We start from the raw sequence: 21,356 nt of genomic DNA, 5'->3' as shown, positions 1-21,356 counted from the left end.
TTATGGTGACACGTGATCCTGTCATGTGGGGGCTGATGTTTTCACTGGTTACTATCTTTGTACAGTCAAACCTGTATATAGTAGTCACTCAAGGGATCAAGAAAAAGTGACCACAATAGTATATCGAGGTGGCCTTTCTTTAGAGGGTGGGTTTGGCATTTAATTTCAGTGAAGCTGGTGTGCTGATTAATGAACTTAAGAACAGATAACAGCAGTAATAAAGTTCAATATCAGAGATCTCTAGAAAATTATGCATGCATGTAGTTTCTGAAAGAATCATTTTGTGGCTATAATTTAGTTTAAATTGATCCATTTCTTCATTTCCATTCAAAGCATTTTTTGGCAGAGGTCATTCAAAGTCAAATATGCTGACCATGATATACAGATTTTGTTCCAAATTTGGGCAATTCCATGTGACCAGCGACCACACAAGAGAGGTGGCTGTTCTATATAGGGCCTTTTAGTATATTGCAATGGGACCACAGCAAGGTGACCACTATAAAGAGGTGACCGCTCTGTAAGGGTGGCCAGTAAGACAGTTTTGACTGTACTTTCAAGGGTAACAGGAGGACTAGCCGTACAACTTGTCCGGTAATTGTCACTTGCTGTTGAACCACTGGCTGCAGCTCTGCAGATGTTCTGTATGGTAATACTGTTGACCTTGACAATGGCTCATACACCTTACAATGCCTCTGTATTAGAACTAATTTAAAGCTGCTTCAGACTGAGAGAGAAGTCATTAGCCAAACTATCCCAATCACATTCAGTGAATGAATAGAGTCTTCATTCAAATGAATGAGTGAGGCTGTTCTATCTGTGAATGTGTGACCTTTTTCACAAAGGCTTTTAAGGGAAGACCTCGAAGACATCATGCTTTATGCCATGGTTTTTTCAACGATTTTCAAAGGAGAAGTCAAACTTTTTTATATAAAGTACCAGTATGCTGCATGTGAGTTTGGAAAACTGTAAATTGTGATCCTCAGGCTAATTGGTCCTATCCCCACTTCTGAAATATATGTACTGTTTTCATCAGCTATTAAAAGAATGTCAATATAATGATGCTGAAAATAAGCAAGTGCTAAATTTGCAGTGCAAGTGAATTCTAATGTAAACGTAGCCTTGTGTGTTCCTTCCTTGCAGTGGTATTACTTACTTGCTCTTTGCCCTCATTGCATTATGTAGGGCTCATTTACCAAAGCTAATTTTGCATTTGATGTGAACTCCTTTTTTACGGTGTTGAAAACAAAATTAGAAATACTTTATTTATACTTTAGTAAAGAGACTGTACCATACATTATCAGACATTTGAATGTCTTTTTTTGAAAACCTTGTAATTTCTTGAAAGAAAGTTATTGATGTTGAATTATGAAAACCAGGAGAAAATTATCCAAGACTATCTAAACAGTCTACAAAAACCGTATCATAAATTACATTTGAAAAAAATATGTTTTTAGTTTGATATGTCAGGTAACATTTATTACAATATTAGCAAAATGTGTACGGTAGGGCAAATTATAGCGTACATGTTGGAACTCAATTCACAGTTGAATTGTCACATTTTGAAATGAAATAATTCATTGACTGACCACTTCCAAGCTTTGATCTCACTCTATATATTCTTTTTTCTTTTCTGAAAAATATAGTAATTTCATATATAAAAGGAAATGATATTGATTTGTATGTACAGTAACAATATCGACCATAAACTTTTATTGGAAATTTGTATGAGTTTTGGGGTCATCCTCTGCCAGATATGAATAATGTGCAAAAATTCCACAGCATCAGTTCATTCTTCGGTAGTTGTAAAAAAGATCAGAAAATACTGAGGACAAAAATCACATTGACACTATAAAATTCAAATGTGATTTGTTTATTGGTTGTTTTGGTAAAAGAATTAGAAATCGGTTGGCCATACTTCAGAGCCAAATTTACATATCTGTAAACGTCAGTAACATAAATCTGCATGCATAAAATTTGTTGATTATGTAAGTAAGCCTGGGAGAGTAACAAAATATTTGGCTTCCCGATGTGAAATAGCATTGCACTGAATGGGCTCTGTACTTGCAAGTGTACCCATTGCAGTGCCATCTCTTCCTCCTATTTGTAAATACAAGAGGGTAACGAAATGTCTGATGGTTTGTCATCTCAGGATTCCCTGTTAAAATTGTGCGCTGTAATAGACTGGGATTCTCTTAGTGAAGCCATCAATGAGGTGACACAAGACTGCCTGCCTAATGTGGTAAGTGAAAGCATTTTTCTGGTTCCTTCACAAGTAGTACCGCTTCATGTTGAAATCAACTTATAAGTAAATACTGAAATGGTTTTTACAATTTTTTCATTTGATTGTTGTGCCACTGATCATATTTTATGAAAATTTAGTAGACATTTATTCTGCTTCACTTTTCTGTGACCTTGATTCGTAATTATTATTAAATTTTATTTTTGTGAGGTAAACTGGGCTTTCTAGCAAATATCCAGTGATAGCCCACCTTTGACAAATGGATGTCAAAAGTCAACATTAAAAGCAAATAGCTAAGTAAAAGCTGTCTCTTATAAATGTGTAGAGTTGAAGCATAAGTCACACTAATAACATTATGACAAACAATTTGCGGAAGCTTATCCATCTTGCTTTCAATGTCCCTACAAAACTCCAATATGTTTATAATTTTGAAATATTATCTGAATAGCAATTAAGTACCACATGATTGGAATTACATGTATGCCTGGCTTAAAAGTGTTGACACTAGAATTGACATGTCTTCTGTCACGGAATTTGCGCTGTTCTCCGCCTTGTGTCTAAATTGGAAACTGTGTGTAAAGAACAGTCTTGTATTGATTGGAACCTATTCACAGTCATATGATATCAAGATGTTACTATGCGTTAGGTGAAAAGGTTCACTCAGCCAGGAACCAAATCTGCGTCAGTTACTGTTTCTCTTATCTACAGAAATTGATGGATTTGCACATCAGACCACATTTTCTTTTTGCTGATTTTCAGTACTGCATGAAATTCTTATATTTATATATGCATTACATGCCTTAGGTGCCTATGTTATTACCAATTTCAAGGGAAGTCATTATTAATAACAAATAGAAATCCCTGTTTTTATTATAGATTCAGGAAAATTCCCAATAGTGGATAAACGTTATGTTTCATTCAGGTTAAATTTATTGATGCTGATAGATGCTGAACATTTTCTTAAAACTCCTATTTTTCAATCATATTTTCATATAATTAAATGAATGTATGTCTTGGTCCAAAATTCTAAAGTAATTACATGATGTGAAAATTATATCTGTATACAACAATTAGTCTACAAGAGAATATCGAACATCACAAATAATGAAATGCGTTTGGGGTCTTTATTAGAGAATTGCAGATCTTTCCAATTGACCTATCACAATATAAGGTATTGCAATTTGAATATCAATGTGAAATACTTCGGTCTTGTGGATCAGTTTGTGTGATTACAGTCTGATTCAAATGTAAGTCAGGAATGAAAGCTAGATTCATGAATTTTTCATAACAACCTACCCCAAATCACACCAATTTTACATTTTTTGACCAAGACATATAAATATCAATAAATTACTCAATATTTTTTAGGCCAATACCTGCCTTTTTTTTTATAAATTCCAGCTCTAAAAGAAAAAAATATAATTTCCTGGGAGATTTCACTATATTGCATTATTGGCGTGTAAGTAAACCCACTGACAATGAAGAAATGAGACAGGAACAATTTTGTTGACGTCAAATGCATTTTCGTTGACTGGCTGTATCTAGGTCTTTCCACTTAATCTAGGGTCTGGTGTATGTAGATACTATAACCAGTCATCTAACATCTCGTGCTATATAAATCTTATTTACCACTACTGATGTAATTATAGCATGCAGATAAAGACAGCATGATAAACTGATGCTGCAAGCTCGATGCCATTTAAGTATGACTTTTTTTAATGATAAAATCTGTATCCAAATTGGCATTTTGTGGCATTAGTCTTGCATTTTGTTGTTTTTGTAGTATCCTTTTACAATTATATTTGTATTTCAGACGGATATAGTTGTCTACTTAATTGAAAGCAAGACTGGCAATCTCAAAAGCAAAGACAAGGTATCACATGCTGTACATGATTTACCAAAATCAGGCCTTGCAAGGTATGGAAGTCTTCTTATATTTTTTATTGCCTGTCTCTTTGATACATTTTCCAAATTTGTAATTGATCCAACTTCTTGAGATGATGTTCTCTCTAATAAATAAATACGTTCCATGGAGGGGTAAAGATTGAACAAAACAAAAAGTCGCACAGATGGTATCAAAATAAATTCTCAGTTGAACACTCTCTTTGATACATTTTCTAAATTTGTAATTGATCCAAGTGTCTTGAGATGATGTTCTCTCTAATAAATAAATAAGTTCCATGGAGGGGTAAAGATTGAACAAAACAAAAAGTCGCACAGACGGTATCAAAATAAATTCTCAGTTGTACACAGTTAGCTTTCTAATGTCAGTTAATACTAATATTATTAAACTGTACCATGCCAATTACATTATACATCAGGTGTGCACTCAGGGAACCTTTTATTCAACATTTTGTTAAGTCTTCATTACCATATCATTGAAGGAAAATCATTCTATTGTTTTCCTTTTTTGATATGCACATTATACAAAGTTTCTGCATGGTAATTATTGTGAAATTTGAAACTCAAAATGTACCAGGAAATGTATTAGAGAAGATATTTTCACCTATGGGGTTGTGTTTGTTGGTGTCCATGTGCATCTAGGTGAAAGAGAATAAAGGCAACATAGGTATCCAAGTACAGTGAGAGATTACCATCAGTATCTTGAGCACCTGCCCAAGTCCTGAGATAGCCATTAATATATTGTAAATTGGCTTTTCATCCAGACTGAGTGCTCGAGATAGTACAGTTTCATACAATCCAACTCCAATCTCATATGTACCTCAGCATCAGGAATTTTTTATTGAAGTCGTACATGCAGCACCATTGACCAAGATCTGATAGTCATGCAGTAGGGATTTTATATGCTTTCAGTTTCAAATAGGTTAGAATAAAGGTTTGAATGTGGGCTTGCATGTCCCTCTGACATAGTGAGTCATATTTTAGATGAAAATTAGCCCAGAGAGTGTGAAATAGTCATGGCTTTTAATATGTAATGATATTATGTAATTAAAATGGATAATCACATTAAAGATTTTTGAAACAGATAAATGTGATGAGCAAATAAGTATATCTTTACTAATGATGAATCCTATGAATTTCTGTCGACAAGACTCATTGCAAGTAAATTTCCTTCTCAGACCTATCATTAATATTGTGCAGAAGAGCTGTACATTGACGTTTGTTAGGAAACTTGCTTACATACTGTAAGCAGTACTTGAACTGTGCTTAAAAGTAAAGCAAATCGAAACATATCTATGTGTTACAAAGATGAATATATACCCATACCTTGATTGCATTATATAGGCAGAGAGAAAAAAATTTACTAGGATTATTTAAATATCGTGAGCAGTTCCAATCACTATCTGTGGTACACAGCTGCATGCCAAAGACATGTAATTAACCTCAAGTGAACTTTGCATGAATTTGAAAAGAGTACTTGTGTAAAATTTCAAATCAAGTGACTATAAACTGCTAAGCCATCTTTCTAGATGTCTGGCCTGAACAGACTTTTTAAGTCAAGGTCATATCTTGAATTGAACTCAATAAGCTCTGGGCTGCCATTTCCAGGTCTGTTTATGATAGTAGAAGACGAATGGTGTGCAATGATTTGCCATCAGAAGACCCCTGTACTGGGTTATTACCCAGCGGAGTAGATGCAAATTCTACACAAAGAAAAGGTACAGATTACTCAAGTCTGTTGGGGATACCTTTTTAAATGGAAGTAGAATTGTGTTTTACAACTAACATAGTAGTATATTTTACATGTATGCAGTAACAAGGCACATGTAGTATCATCCTTCATGAAGTGTCTTAAGTGAGTGCTAAAAGTGACAGGTGTCTCTACAACAAGGGATGTTAATAATGATCTTGACAGCATTGATGGTACTGGTATTACAATAAAACATTAATTTTGTCAGAGTATTTAGAACTTGAGTGTCTGAAGTATGCTGCAGTCACATCTACTGCTGTTTTACTGTCACCTTACCTGTTATTGTTTTGCAGTATTTTCATATATTTTCCATTTACCCATAATTTACAGTTGTGTTATCACCTGTGTGTCATCCTGAATCAGACAGGGTACTCTGTCTTCTTGGGGTAAGGCATTTTCCTGTTCACCTGCAATCTTGGCTGTCATTATTGCACGAGAATAAATTAAAAATCAACACAAGTATAAAGCAACACCATAGGAATGAACGTAGGCACCAACAAAAATGTACCTCTGCTGTTTGACATACTCTGCAGAACAATACATGAATGCCGTACTGGTATGTTAAGCAAACAAGACAAGCTGGTTAGTCTGTGAAAGAATTCCTATAGTATGACAATTTGTTCTAAGTTTTTTCTCCTCTTTTCTTCATTCACATGGCAGCTACCCTTCATTTTATATAGTTGAATGTGTTTTCAGTGCTGTTTACAGTTCTAAATTGTTCAACCATCTCATCATCAAACATAAAAGTCACTTTGTTTACAAAGCAGCAAAGGAGTTTGTATTGCATGAAGACAACATGGAATACTGATGTCCAGTCTTTGTTAGCCTTGCTGTTTGCCAATAGCAAGTGGTCTGACGTTCCATAGAAACGTGCTATCTTTACTGCTTATGGTTAATTCTTTAGGATTTTTCATAATTGTATTTCTTTGACGTCAAAGCTTTACACAAAATCAAATCAATATGTGACCTATTTTAAATTTTCCTTCCTGATTGCATGTTACACAGGGACTACCAAAATCAACTTGGTAGCTAAAACCAAAGAAAATTGTGTGCATATTCTCCAGTGTTGGTTGTATATTCATTTCCAGGTTGTGTGTGACTCATTGTCTCAAGTACACCAGCAGAATTTGATTCTGCTTGAAAAACATGTGAGTGTTTGACTGTATTTTCAACGTGATTCCTTAAACCCCATGAAATATAATTACATACAAGTCTATTCTCCTGTCTGTTTGACACAGCAAAACTAATAATAATACAAGACGCAGTGATTACTTAGGCTCCCAAAGCAATAGCAAAACATCACACTTCAATATCTCAGGCAAGAGCAGGTTTTACCTTTGAGTAATCAAATGCACTGAAGAATTTCACACATAGCAACATTCTAGCCTTTATTGAATATTCTGTACAGACTGGCGCATTTTAGTTATCGTTTATCTTCCAAATGTAATATTGTAATTTAGTGTTTCATAATGTCTCTGGAACATATGTGTTTACACAAAGGTCTTAATTCCATCAGTGTGTGACGGTCGATCCATTAATCAAAATTAAGATCCACACAGTATTATTTTCATGATAAAGAACTGAGATGTGTATCAACTCCTTGACTATCAATTCATAACAAGCAAACTGATTGATGGCTTACACTAATGTAAAACATGAACCCACTAGTTATCCGATACCAATTTCTTATATTCTCAATCAAAATTCCAGATAGCAGTGTGCATTCAGCGGCTCTTGAGAACATGTCAACAGCAGACCCCCTCACAGTCGGATGGCATCTTGAAACTTTGTGAAGATCTCCATGACAAAGATGCTGGAACACTACAATTGAAGGTCACCAGATATGTGAGTAGCACTTTTGGAAATTGAATTCACACTGATGGAGACTCTCAAACAATGGTTTTCCCTTTATGGTTTTAGTTCTGGTGTTTTATTGCCCTCAACGATATCTTGAAATTTTAATGATGCCATAAATATGAAAATAATGAACTTTCTGCAATAATGTGGTGTATTTATTGAACATATTGGCATTCATAAAATACCTCTTGATTACTACTGTTAGATTCAGTAAGAAATATGAATTTTAAATTTAAAAATATCTCCTTCAACTGCATAGAATAAACTGTAATAGTTGACTTCAAGCAAGACATGGCATCACACAGAGGCAGAAAATGAAATTTTGTGGATTTGTTCTCATGTATATCAGTCTTAGCTGTGATGAAGCATGCAGTTTATTCATTTTACACATAAATGATTACTTGTTTTTATCAAGGAAGACATATCTATGAATTGCAATGCAGAGAAATTGCACTGAGCAAAAGGCTCCACAGAGGTACCATAAAAGGTTTCACTAAGTGCTCATAGTGTTGTTCTTGATGAATGTCTTCATCCCGCTGTGAATTACTTTGACACTAACATACCTTTTGGCATATTTTGCCGCTGACAAGGTATCATTTTCACTTCTCTGAATCTGTCACAGTTGTGAGTCCATTCTCTCACACAAGGTGCTTTTTCCTCATCTAGCTTGAAGAACAGACTGAATCGCAGTGCTGCATAATACTGTTTTTGTGTGAAGAGACGGGGGAACTTTTTTGTCAGGTATGTTGTATGACCTGTGTAAGTGTGGGATAGAAGCCTTGATAAAGAATTGATTCCATCTCACTTTAATAAAAGAGAAATGCGGCTAACAGAACTGCCAGATATTGATCGCTGCAAAATTGTCTGTAGGCAGTCTGAAAATTGACAAACATTTAAGTACCAAAGGCTGTGAGTAATTCAAATGAGGAAAATTCAGTAAATAACAAGTGATATATGCCCATGTGAACTTCTGTTGATTACATTAAAATAAAATAAAAAATTCTTATTCACCAGTATTAATTCAAATTTCATCGAGTACATCTATTGTTAATGCACATACTGAAGTCTGAGTTTTCATTTGAGTGAATACATCAATTTTTTTTAGTTGAATCGAGAGTATTCAATAGAACTATGTGCTTTATTTACTTTTAGTGAATATATGTTAGATTTTTCTTCCATGCTCTGAACTTCTTGCATAAAAGCATTTTAGCTGGTGCACATTTACATGACAAAAACAAAAAGATCTGAAAATCGCGTTATGTGGCGATTTTGTTTAATATCACTATCATACTGTTATTCAGGAACAAACCAGTCTCATCCAGCTGTACATGTACGAGGATTGTACCTTTAAACAATGTTGTTCCACTTTACACTGTCACCATGGCAGATTTTCAAGTGATTGATGACTCATTAATTGGAAAACAGTGAAATATTGACAAGTGACCATCATGAAAAGGCCAGCACTCTCATTCGGATTTTGGATGTGTTTGCTATGCTATCATAACAAACATCAAGTAATTGAGGTTTCTGACATGAAAATTTGAAAATTAGACAACAGAGATTATGAGGTCTAAATTTCTAGTTTGTTATACAAATATCAAAGCCATTAAAAGAGTTGCCATTTTGTATACCCACCATAGCATTGTGATTAAGCAATATCAAAATTAAATTGCAAAGTCTCAATAATATTTTCTGTCAGTCATGAGTACTGTCTGTTTGTATGCTTACTCCAGGGTTCCACAGCACAGCCTGAATAGTGCTTTGCAATAATTTTGTTAATCTCACCAATATGTGTGACTGTTTTTAGATAGAAACCAAACACAGTCCATCTTAAGCTGTGAATCAATTACTTAAACATCATATCACATCATGTCAAATGCTAGCCTGATAACAATTCTTCATCTCCTTGTTCCTATCACCAGGTGCTTGGAAACAGGGTATTGGACAGTAAAATTATTGTGAGTACCTGACATTTTGCTAGCTCAGATGATTCAATTACTTACACAGAACTTACAACAATGTTTCAATTTATTTGATTGTGCAGATATTTCGCAGGAAAACAGCAAGGTGATGTATTTTATCTGTTTAATGTGATCAGAAATTTACCGGAATAATTCCATAAAAAGACTTTTCAATGACTCTGTTACTTTGCTGCAGTGTACATCTTATCAAGTTATATCATGCTTGGTTGAAGTGCAAAACAATAAAAGTGTTTACAAAATTTTGTATTTCTAATATAAATGTGCATCTAGCTAACAGGTTTGTCTCCTATATTCATATTATAGTTACCTCATACTACTTTAAGTCATGTGATAGCTTCAAGAAAATCAGCCACTGTTGAAGACCTTCCAGTAAGTATATAATACTGTCAAATATTGCACTTTGACTTGGCAGATTAATTAATTGGTTTTATTGCCTTCTGCAGATATTCTTTTGGGTTTTTTTGTGTAATTTGCTTCAGAAGAAAGTAATTAAATACAGGATGTAATGAACACCTGACTATAGATGCATGTTGCGTGATTTCAATTGAATTTGTTAATTGAGTGAAGGGAAGAAATCATGTCATTAGAATTATGTAAGAAAGACAATGCATCAGTATTTGAAATTAATGTGAGGAAAATTCTCTGACAATACAAATACGAATGTTTAATTTGTTATCTATTAATTGAGAATTAACATGCTTCAAGAGTAATTCTTGCGATATTGAAGGCTGTTATTTTGTTCATCATTTATGATAACCTTATTTATTCAAGCCAGAGTGGCATTTTGACGTGATCTCATAAAATATTGAAAGCAAAAGTATTAGTTATTATGTTTCATTCCCTTGGTAACATGAATGATTTAGAGAAATGGAACCCCTATTTTACTGTTTGTTTTTTTAATTGTTGATAAAAAATACACTGATGGGAGGTTTGCATGTTTAATTACAATGTACAATGTAGATGTACACGCTCTTTGAACCATAATGTCATTTTTTGTTCATACTGTTTTGTTGATGATCTATCATCAGTTAATGCATGTGCGTATGCATGTCATTATTATGTTATTATGAGTGTATGTTTTGGTGAATACATTAACATATATCATTAGTGTAGGAAATTTGTTGAAACTAACACCCAGGTGTGTAGGCTGGTAACTTAAAAATTACTTGCCTGTGATAATAGTTGTGTGCCCTATGAATATGTATTGCACACTATGCACTCAGTATATCACAACTCTGCTCTCAGCAAAGCAAAAATCAGAATAATTTCAACACTTCTTCAGTAGAGTGTAGTTAACTGTAAAATTTCACCTGCTTAACAAAAAATTTGCCAACCCTGGGTAGACAATGCAGTTATGCCCAACTCTTACATAAGATATTGATGGTAATATTGATATTTATCTTTCTGATACTGTACATGTTCATCATGGAAGCATTAACATCGAAGTACAGAAAAGTTCTCTTCTTCCATTGTGAATTAGCAAAACAGACATGTTTTGAACAAATCACTTGTCCTTCATCTTTCTGTGCATGTCATGTATTTACATTTACTGTATATGTGTATTTATATTTACGCTATACATATAATACTGCAGCTGTTGAAATTTTGTTACTTTATGTGGATGAATTGCGAGAGTGCAATGAGATTAATTTCAATTATTTCTATTTAAACCTGCTGATACCAGATTTGTATTGTTTGTTTGTACCTTGCTCTGAAGTATATAACACACGAGTGATTTAGTATAAGTGTTACAGTGTTATTTATAAAATAAGCCATTTGATAATGAGGGCTTTGTCCATGGTGTGTTGGGCAATCCATATGGGAGTCCAAAATGTCATGTATGGCCCTGAAGTTCATACATAAGTACATTATTGATACTCATGCAGCACCATTTAGGGAATTTTCCGGACATTTTTGAATCTGTTGCCTAAGTGAAACTGTAGTACATACATGTATTAAATGATAATTTATAATAATTCAATTTAATTATTCAAATAGCGGTAAAAGCAAAATTATTAAGTATGCATGCTAGGGAAACCCAACAAATATGTCTACTTTGCATCATGTATACTGTAACGTATAGAAATTTACTTCACAAAAGACCATTGTCACAGGTTATGATAATATCTACATATCTATAATAATGTCTTGTATACAATGACCTTGGACAAGCAGAGGCCTATTTCAGCTGTCTGATTGCTGTATTCTATATTATACCCATTGTATCAGCCTTTCTCTGTTTTCGTGTAAATTTGTGAGTGTATATTTTGTGTATGTATGCTATAATTACATATTATACTTTTTCAATGCATGGCACAAGTTTCAAATCAGTCATATTAATATCATTGTAATTATAGGTAGATGTACTTTGTCTGAGAGTAATAGCTTGCTATAAATTCAAGCCATGATTTAAGACCTTTCTCAAGCTTGCTTGTCCAAATTTCGTACAATAGAGGCAGCCATATACCTCTGAAGAGAAAGAGTTTTCATCTTAATAGGATGGAATGAAATGTATGCCAGGAATTAGACTATGCAGTGTCCTATAGAGCATTGATCAAAATAATGAGCACCATGAATTCAGTGTTTCTACACAAACAACATGCCATTCATGTCAGGACAACTTCATGTAGTTCAAAAATAATTGGAGTTATTCCTATGGGACCCTGTTTTCCTTTGCATTGGAGATGCTCTTGAATGGTATACTGTATAAAAGCATGTTTAGGGATTTTTCAACTGCTATGTTTATATGGAGATGTTATTGTATATGATTAATTTTTTCATCTGGATACTTTGAAAACTGACTGTTCATTTTTTATTTTTTATTGTTGTATAAAAGCTAACTATTTTTCATTAAATACCATCATTGATTTGTTATTCTTATCTCTATAGGACTGCCAGGCTGAGCTGAGTCGAAGACTTGGGTTTGAAGTCACATCAATGATGTGTGTTCCACTGATGAACAAGAATTCAAGTGAAGTGGCTGCAATTGTGTTTGCTGTTAATAAAAAGGATGGCAAAAGGTATGAGAAATTTACAGATTAGCTTAAGGACAGTACTTTCAAAAGGTATCTTTGTCTGAAATGTAGCTTTTTTGTTTTTTTATTCTATTTTCACACAGATTTTATAATGTTATAGCAAGTTGTAATTTTTGGTTCTAATAAAACAGCCCAGACTGATAATCAGTATAATATGAGAGAATTTTTAATTTAGTTTTGTCAGCATATCGAAAACGAGGCGTTAAACAAGCCAAGACTTGCTCTTATTGTGATATCATACTATTAGGGAAGGGATTGAGACATCTGTAATTGGAAATTCTGCATAGATGGGTGCCAACTGGTCTAGTCAACATGGAATTCATTTTGTTCAAGTTGTGATGAGATTTTCTGAAATGTTGCTTTAAGTTTGAAAAGAATGGTGATCTCAATGAGGTCAGAGTTTTTAAAATGTGTTTGAAGCTTGCTAAAATACAGTTCCTTTAGTACCAATTGAAAGTGATTATTTCCCACTCCTAAGGAGACCAGACAGAGAATATCTTTTTAAAAGATGGCCCCTGTCAAAATAGTTATTGGGATCCTAGGTGTGACATCACAAAACTGTCAATGCAATTATATATAGAGGTGGAACTGGTAATTAAGATTCTTTGAAGCTGTAATGAACAATCATTAGTTCTAAGTAGAACATTTCAATCCTCATCTCAGGCCAACCATAAAGCATTTCCACTCTAATGAACTTAGTTATTTAACATGACACCATTCGGCTTTCACATCATTATTTGCAACTGTAAAATGTACAGCATTAGCCAATCTATACATGCATATCATCCATGAAGTTACTCGGCAAACTAATCCATTTATGCAGAATATTACACTTTAACATGCGTGATTAAGAAACCATGTGAAGACCATCTCAGAGCAATGATTTACATACATGGTGTGGATGTTAAAATTGATGATTTTGTATTCATCCATTGCATTCTAAATATTAACTCAGGTGAGGTGATTGTATCTTTCATGAGTCTAGGGATTAAATCTTTCTTGTAAAAATTTGTATGTTGAACTAGCTACACGATTGAAGATGAAGAGAAGATACGCTATTGCTACAGGGTATACCTCATCAGTTCTAGCCAGTACTTTAGCTTTTCAGAAGGAAAACCAGCTCAAAATAGAACTGAGGTAGGTCTGATATATGTCAATCTCTAAGTGCTACTTCAATGCTAGTTTGATTTCCAAGGCAACATCATTAACATTAATGTCAAAGACTTTTATATTGGCTAAATTTGACTTGATCTTGATTTGAAATAAACCTCAACGCAAGGCTACACACTAAATTCATTCATTTTCTGGTAAAAATGTCCATAATTTGAACATAAAAGTGAGTTTGTAATCTGATACTTTTAACATGTTGGTTTCTCGGAAAAATGATTTTTGCGTATTTGCATATTGGATCCAATAAAGTCATGTGAACAAGATGGCTGCTTCAATTAAATTTACTTTGTTTTAATATCTTGTGTATGGACAGAGCAAATGCACTGAAACCTTGTAGTTGTTCAGGAGATGTAGGCTATATGATATACTGTTGTGGTTAAAAAACTACAGATGTGGAGAGCATCATGAAATCAATTAATCAAAACATTATTTCACAGACTATCCAAAAAGCTGTTACAGTATGCGCCTCAGAAGTGAAATGGCATGCCTCATGATTGCTAACATCAAGTCAAATTGTTAAAGATTGAGAAAAGTTGTTTGTGTGGACATTTGTGGGTCAGCTGATTCCAAGATATTTAAAACATCACACTGCAGTTGTTGGCTTATCGACAATCGCTAGGTTACTTAGTGCGCTCTGCCATAAAAGCGAGCAACATTGATACATGTCCCTGAGCAATTAACCAAGATTGGCTATAACAGTGTACATGTTTTTTGTGCAATGATTAGCAAATGGATCATTCAGTCAACATTTGCTAGATTAAGATGAAAGTTGAGGTGAGCTATAATGACCAATAGATTAGACATACTGTATACTGAAATTGGATCTGAAGATTACAAAAGATAAAAAAGGCTATTCTTGCAGATAAATGATCAAATATATGGAATTAATTGGATTTTCAGTGATTTTGAATTGAAGCAATGCAACCAAAAAAATTCAATAGTCCAAAAAATCATGAAAACTCAAAGTTACAGCACAAATTACTTGTATTATACATTTTTGCTAGCTATAGCTTATTTGGCCACACTCAAAGATCTTTAACTTAAAAGTCTATATAAAATGTCCCATTTGTTGGAAAATCTAAGTTGTATTGCCTCTCTTCATGATCTCACTTACATTTAATCACATTTGGTAGTCCGCTTTTTCTTGGAGATGAGTATATCTATACATGCAAACTGAAACATTAAGTTGCTTTCCAGTCAGTCTCTTACCAGAATTGTTCACTTTTTTTGAATGGAAAGTACATGAAAAAAAGACAGAATGTAAAATGTTTAAGCAATAATGCACCCCCTCCCGGCCCATAATGGACGAAAGCAAACTTTGCACGACATAATGTACGAGGCGAAGCCGAGTACATTATGAAGTGCAAAGTTTGCTTGAGTCCATTATGGGCCGGGAGGGGGTGCATTATTGCTATTATTTTATAGTTTTGGCAATGCCAGTGAATTTGTAGTTGTAGAAAACGAATAAAAAGGAAATTTAAACTGAGTTTGAAGCCAGTGAGCGTCGTCCAGCATGATCGGCCCTGACTCCACACTGCACAGTGCACTGCACTGGCACGTTCAGCACAAAAAATGACCAGCACTTTCACGGTTCATTTTGAATTGAAAAACGATGTATTTTCGAAGGAAATGAAAAGTAACTGCATCCCTACCGTCTATATCAAACTTGAAACATCACCTTTAAATATCATGCCATTCAAAAAGTCGACACAGTGAAATGCCAGAGATGGAGAAAACGGAATGGTCATGCATCGACATCAGTATGATCAGCGAGCTGCATAGTATCAGCTGATCAATACATCATTAATTATGTCGCTAGTAGTACAGCAGCATTCATTGCTAACGATATCAACAGAGTTCAACATTGTTATTCAAATGTTTATATTTCAATAATAATTGTGTCTATAATTTAATTTTCGATGGCTTCTTGAGAAGAGCTATTTTATTTCGGCGAACGACAGAACTTGACGTAAATGGGTGCTTGAAAGGTACAGTTGACAAACATACTGGAGGGTTTCGGTACCGTCGCGATATCGAGAACAAGGCAAGGTAAAATCACAGACATGGAGAAAAAACGATGAATGAAAGTTGTCTCCGATTACAGTCAATGCATCAGAATTAGGTGGCCGAGATGTTAGATCAACGGAGAGTCCACGGTCGTCATGATTGTCGGTAGTAGCTGACCTTGGACCGAGACTTTGAATGGCTCCGTAGTATGTCCGTAGACACTTCCGGCTTTTTACATCCATGATGACAGCAAGCTGCCGTTGTTGGCTCGTTTACGGCTGGTTCGAGTAGCCTTTCATGCTTGCCTCGTTTACATGGCCACTGACATGCATAATATGCCATGTGTCAAACCCAGTATCGTCTAGGAGTTTGCAAACGTACTGAGTTCTGTTTCACCTATACGGCAACGAAGGGAACCATGTTGTAAACAAAACGTAGTAATACAACCAGCGTATGTTGAGCGCCAGCCAGACAAACGACAAATGCGTGCGCGAGGACTCAAAAAATGTGATAAATCGTACAGTAAGACATTATTATCAATATTGTGCACGATTATCAAGATTTATAGATTTGTGTATTACATGGTTTATGTACATGGTTTATCCGATATTTTCCCTCCTTTTAAATGCCCAGTCCTTTTTTCGTTTTCCAAAAAAAAATTTGCTCGCTGTGGGTCCGCAATGCTTAATAATGGAATACATTATCAGTAATAATGTATGGATATGACGTCAGAAAATTCACTGGTATTGACAAAGCTATAATATAATAGGGGATAATGCATTGTCAAAATAATATTTATTCGTAGTATTACTCAAGAAACACTATTTGACTATCAGCCCTTACTAAAATTATCAATCTAACTTCAAAATAATTGGTATTTCTGATGGTTGTTATTGTAATTTGTTTGATAAAATGTGAGTTATTGTAAGTAAGCAATTGTGTTTTAAGTTGTTGTGAAAGCATCATGTGTTTGTCGCTTTGCAGGCATTACTACAAGTTGCTAAGAATCTATTCACACACCTTGGTAAGTATTGTGCAGCTTGCCTGCAAGTCTGCCCAAAACGTTGTACGAGAGACAGGATAGGCCAGTTAGGCAGGATTGTAGAGTATTTGAATGCAGCACGGATTGTCAAAAAGAGAAGACAGGGGTAGCAAGTAGCAGCTTTACACCTTCACTAAAGTGGCTGATCAATAGATTTTCTAGATTCCCAAGATTAAACACAGCAGACAGTCAAAACCACAAAAATAGCACAGGTCAAGAAACGAAAGATGTTGACACATGTGAAGATAACAGTCCATCAGAATCCTCAAGTGAAGAGTTTGTAGATGCGACACAACAGCCAGACGGTGCTGATAGGGGAGAATTAGACATTAGTGGCATTGAAGACAAGGATAGAGAGAGTAGAATAGACTCTGATGGACAGGGATACATAGTGCCATGTGATAGTGAAGAGGGCCTGGTAGCGTTATTTAGGAAGGACAGTGTGTTAGAGTTGGGCTGGACACCAAGCACTTTAAGTATATTTTGCATACCACAGATTCCAAAGGTAGAGCCAGATGAAGGGTTACTTCTATACAGTAGGTAGTGGTACTGCACAGTTAGTACTCACTTATAACATTTTTGAAAAATCTAACAAGATATTTATTTATTTATGTATTTATTTATTTATTTGGAAATCCTACAGGATCAAGTCCCATTTATAGTTTCAAGCAGGAAAAACAAAACATTTTTGTCATTAGACATTGTTTAAAGTATCAGTGGTATTCCTCAGAGTAGCAAAGAAGCAGCCTCTACCAAAATCATCTTTGAATGTTTCCACCTTCAGATTACTCAAAGAGCAGGCACAGGAGTGGATAACATTATAGTTACAGCAGTATTACATCAAATTTGCCAATTCAATTATTTTATATACTTAATCCTCATTTGAGCATAAGCTGTCATGAATGTATCAAAAATCAAATTAAACTAAGCAGCTGTAAAGATTTTTCACAAATCTGTCTGTAAATGATTCAGTGTACAAATGATTTCCATGGTTTTGAAAGGAGGACATTAGTGCAGCCAGAATTTATACCACAGCAGTCAGGAAATGGTTTTTGAAATTGTAAATGCCTCCTCTAGAGCTATGGCAATATGACAGCTATGATAAAGTACTTTATGAATAGACAGCCATACAGTGATTTATCATGGAAAACCCTCATCATGATATGCTGCCTGGCAATCTGCCCATTTATCCATCTCTCGTCTTTCCTTCTCCAGATGATGTCTGTGTCTTATTGCAAGAGGTTATGCAGGAAGCAAGAAATATGACTCATGCAGAAAGGTGAAATTACATCTCAGTCAATCATCCATTAAAAAAATTTATGCTGAGTGGAAGTTGACAGTATTGTGTGTTACAGAACAATGGCTGCATTTTGGTGAAATTTTCGTATTTTTGTTTCTGAAAATAAGTATAGTTTCGTCCTCTCCCAAAGAAGTTGATATGCAAAGTATTAGCCTTGTCAAGAAACACATTGTGCCCAAAATGCAACAATTTTGACCAATGAATTCTAGAATTCATGTATACAGTAACATTGGACACATCATCCTGAGAGGCTATGTTTGCAAGTTTAATGCTTGGTATTTTGACATTACTTTTGGACTGAAATGAGAAACTGTATTTTACAGATAGAGCAAAATTAATGGAAATTCATCAAAATTTGAAGATTTAATCAGCGATAAAACGTAGCATACCAAGTTTGATGATTAATGAGTACCATCGAGTTTCCAAACAATGTAAACACCCAGAGGAGAGGGGGCTACACACAGGATGACGTTATCATGAGTGAAAGATGGATAACAGCAATTCTGTAGAGACTCACATTCATTTAATTTTTAGTCGTGTTAATGCTGTACAGTGTTAGTTTTTGATGCATTGGAATTTTTGTCAGGAATGTGACTTCAGTGATGGAGGAGTGATAAGTTGTTAGATTTCTTACATTATAAGCCCGTCTCTGATAGTGAAGAAAAGCATATCATTACTAAACCTAACAATGTTTACTCATGAAGGGGTTTATTCTGTTTCTGGTGGAAGGGCGACGTAGTGTGTGATCTTGCAGGGAACCTTTTGAAAGATTGACCATAGTTGATGAGAAGGGCAAATGATCAGATACAACTAGATATTATCATACCTTGTATGGATACCTGCAAACACCCACATACAAAAACACACATGTGCATACACGTGTGCAGATGTAGTTTTATCTGAACACACTCAAACACATAGTGGTACTGCAAATTTATTCTGTATATTTATTCACAGGTGTTCGCTGTTTCTCGTTGAGAATGATGAATTAGTCGCCAAAGTCTTTGATGGAAATGTCACAGAAAATGGTGAGGTGAGTTATCCACAACAGATTTCATAAAATACCATCTAACTTTCCAGTTAGAAAGTGGAACCCCTGTTGAGAATTAAATCTCGTGCCATTATCTGTACAAATATATTCACTAAAAAGACATCAGTCATTTCAGGGAAGCAATTATGATGTAATAAATTCAAAACTTCATGGCAGAATTGGAGTTAGCAACTACCAAATAGTTACATTGCATAGGTTTTCTCATATGGGCACATATTGGAGAAAAGATACTTATGCCTCAAGTGCCCAACCTGATATTTAAGGGTTTTGGTGAACAGGACATAAAAAATATTGAACTCATTGTGTGTGAGTTCCCTTCATTCTGCATTTTTTATTTGTTTGGTAGTTCTCTTTTCATATTTGGTGGCCATTTGTTATGTCTCTGACATGAGACAAATTCAATAACAAATTTTGAACAGTGTAGCATATATTGCACTTCGTTGATGGCAATGAAACCGATCATATTTTATGTTATTGGGGTTTGGTTTGGATAAGTGCCCATCCACAATTTCTCAGGAATCTACAAAAGTGTAAAACTGGTGTGACACTTGGAAAAATAATATGGTTTTCATTGATCAGTGTGCGTAAATATTTTCTCAGTTTTCTTTATGTACAGTAGATAAAAATCTCATGCGTTCACTAACATGAACTGATACTTGCCCGGCAAAATGTAAGAGTAATGATGATTTAATGGCAGTGCAAGTGAATGCCAAGCATATCAAAATGTGGAGACTGGCAGAATCGTGCAGAGTTAATTTGGTGATCACTTAAATAACAAACTTCAGTTGCAATGACGTTGTAGCTGTTCTATTTAAAAGAAAGTACAATTTGAAAGGAATATTTTAATGTCTAATTTCCCTATATTATAGTTCATTGCTGGCATTTTATCATGTAAACATTCAATACACACAGTAAGCATTATGTCCAGCATTGATCACTGGTGATTAAGATAATGTAAAGATGAGATATTAATACTTCTGCTCAATCTGTGCAGGTCCTTGGTGAAGTTAGAATTCCAATCAATCAAGGTATAGCTGGTCTTGTGGCAACAACTGGTATGTGTAAATTTTATACCTGCATTTCTTTGATGTCAGCTTCTGAAATAACGAACCTGATGGGTATCATAATAATTATAACTAATGTTAATTATGATATAGTATTGTTACCATAACCAATGATGCAAAATCAAAATTATGCCAGTGATTCTATATGTACGTCATCCATGATCTTCCGCCATTACTTTAAGCTAACTTTAAATATAGTACAAGGAAAAACTTTCAAAACAAGTTAACAATACCAAAAACTAAACATACAGCGAGTCAGTTGACAGTAAAATATACTACAACAAAGGTCTGAAATGATATTTCAAGCAACATAAGATAAATAACCAATAGATACCACTTTACAAGAGAATATAGAAATTATCTGCAGTCATCAGTCTGACCAGAAATTTAATATCTATTTCCTCCAAGGTTTTCAATTTCATTACAATTTCATTTATGTGAATTGCTTTTTGTAAATATGGAAACTCTCTCTGTTTGATCCTCCCGTAGTCAAACAGTACCTCTGATTTTATTTCTGAGAGTTTACGTCTCCATAAATTGTAATTATTGAATTTTAACTTATTTTCAAAAGATTTCCATTTAATCCCAATGATAACAGTCTGCCCAAAAAGCGTGAATTTAATCAAACAACCAGGTACATATGAGTGGAGTCGATAAGCTGCTGAACAACTATTTTCCACTCTTATTTTCCCAAACTTGGTTTTCTTCTTTTTTTGTGTATAAATAAGTTTGTATGCTTTGTCTTACTCATGTTATATGTTTGAATCAGGAATAAAAAATTCATCCAGTCATTCATTCAATGTGCAACATCATGTGACATTATTTTATTGCTAACTTGCTTTTCAGATATATCAGTAGAAAAGTTAAGTTACACCTGTTTTCAGCATGAATCGCACAGAAATCTATGGTCCGTTAGATGATAAGAATGATTGCCATTATCAATTTATAGTACTGATT

General features: G+C 34.4%; 1 protein-coding gene across 2 annotated transcripts in view; it reads left to right on the top strand.

Moving 5' to 3' along the window:
- LOC139132029 (cGMP-dependent 3',5'-cyclic phosphodiesterase-like) overlaps positions 1 to 21,356 on the top strand; it is a 48,146-nt gene that overhangs the window by 5,306 nt on the left and 21,484 nt on the right. For both annotated transcript variants that reach the window (XM_070698400.1, XM_070698399.1), the window contains 15 exons: positions 2,150 to 2,239; positions 4,053 to 4,156; positions 5,750 to 5,859; positions 6,222 to 6,277; positions 6,980 to 7,039; positions 7,602 to 7,736; positions 8,415 to 8,489; positions 9,671 to 9,706; positions 10,034 to 10,099; positions 12,620 to 12,750; positions 13,791 to 13,902; positions 16,927 to 16,966; positions 18,200 to 18,263; positions 19,242 to 19,317; positions 20,330 to 20,390. In XM_070698400.1, the coding sequence (XP_070554501.1) occupies positions 2,150 to 2,239; positions 4,053 to 4,156; positions 5,750 to 5,859; positions 6,222 to 6,277; positions 6,980 to 7,039; positions 7,602 to 7,736; positions 8,415 to 8,489; positions 9,671 to 9,706; positions 10,034 to 10,099; positions 12,620 to 12,750; positions 13,791 to 13,902; positions 16,927 to 16,966; positions 18,200 to 18,263; positions 19,242 to 19,317; positions 20,330 to 20,390 (1,216 nt within the window). The remainder of the gene's footprint in view (positions 1 to 2,149; positions 2,240 to 4,052; positions 4,157 to 5,749; positions 5,860 to 6,221; positions 6,278 to 6,979; positions 7,040 to 7,601; positions 7,737 to 8,414; positions 8,490 to 9,670; positions 9,707 to 10,033; positions 10,100 to 12,619; positions 12,751 to 13,790; positions 13,903 to 16,926; positions 16,967 to 18,199; positions 18,264 to 19,241; positions 19,318 to 20,329; positions 20,391 to 21,356) is intronic.

This window comes from Ptychodera flava, chromosome 4, assembly GCF_041260155.1.
Source record: "Ptychodera flava strain L36383 chromosome 4, AS_Pfla_20210202, whole genome shotgun sequence".
Lineage (NCBI taxonomy): Eukaryota > Metazoa > Hemichordata > Enteropneusta > Ptychoderidae > Ptychodera > Ptychodera flava.
Note: the sequence above shows the minus strand (reverse complement) of the source record. Positions and strands in the feature narration are given on the sequence as shown.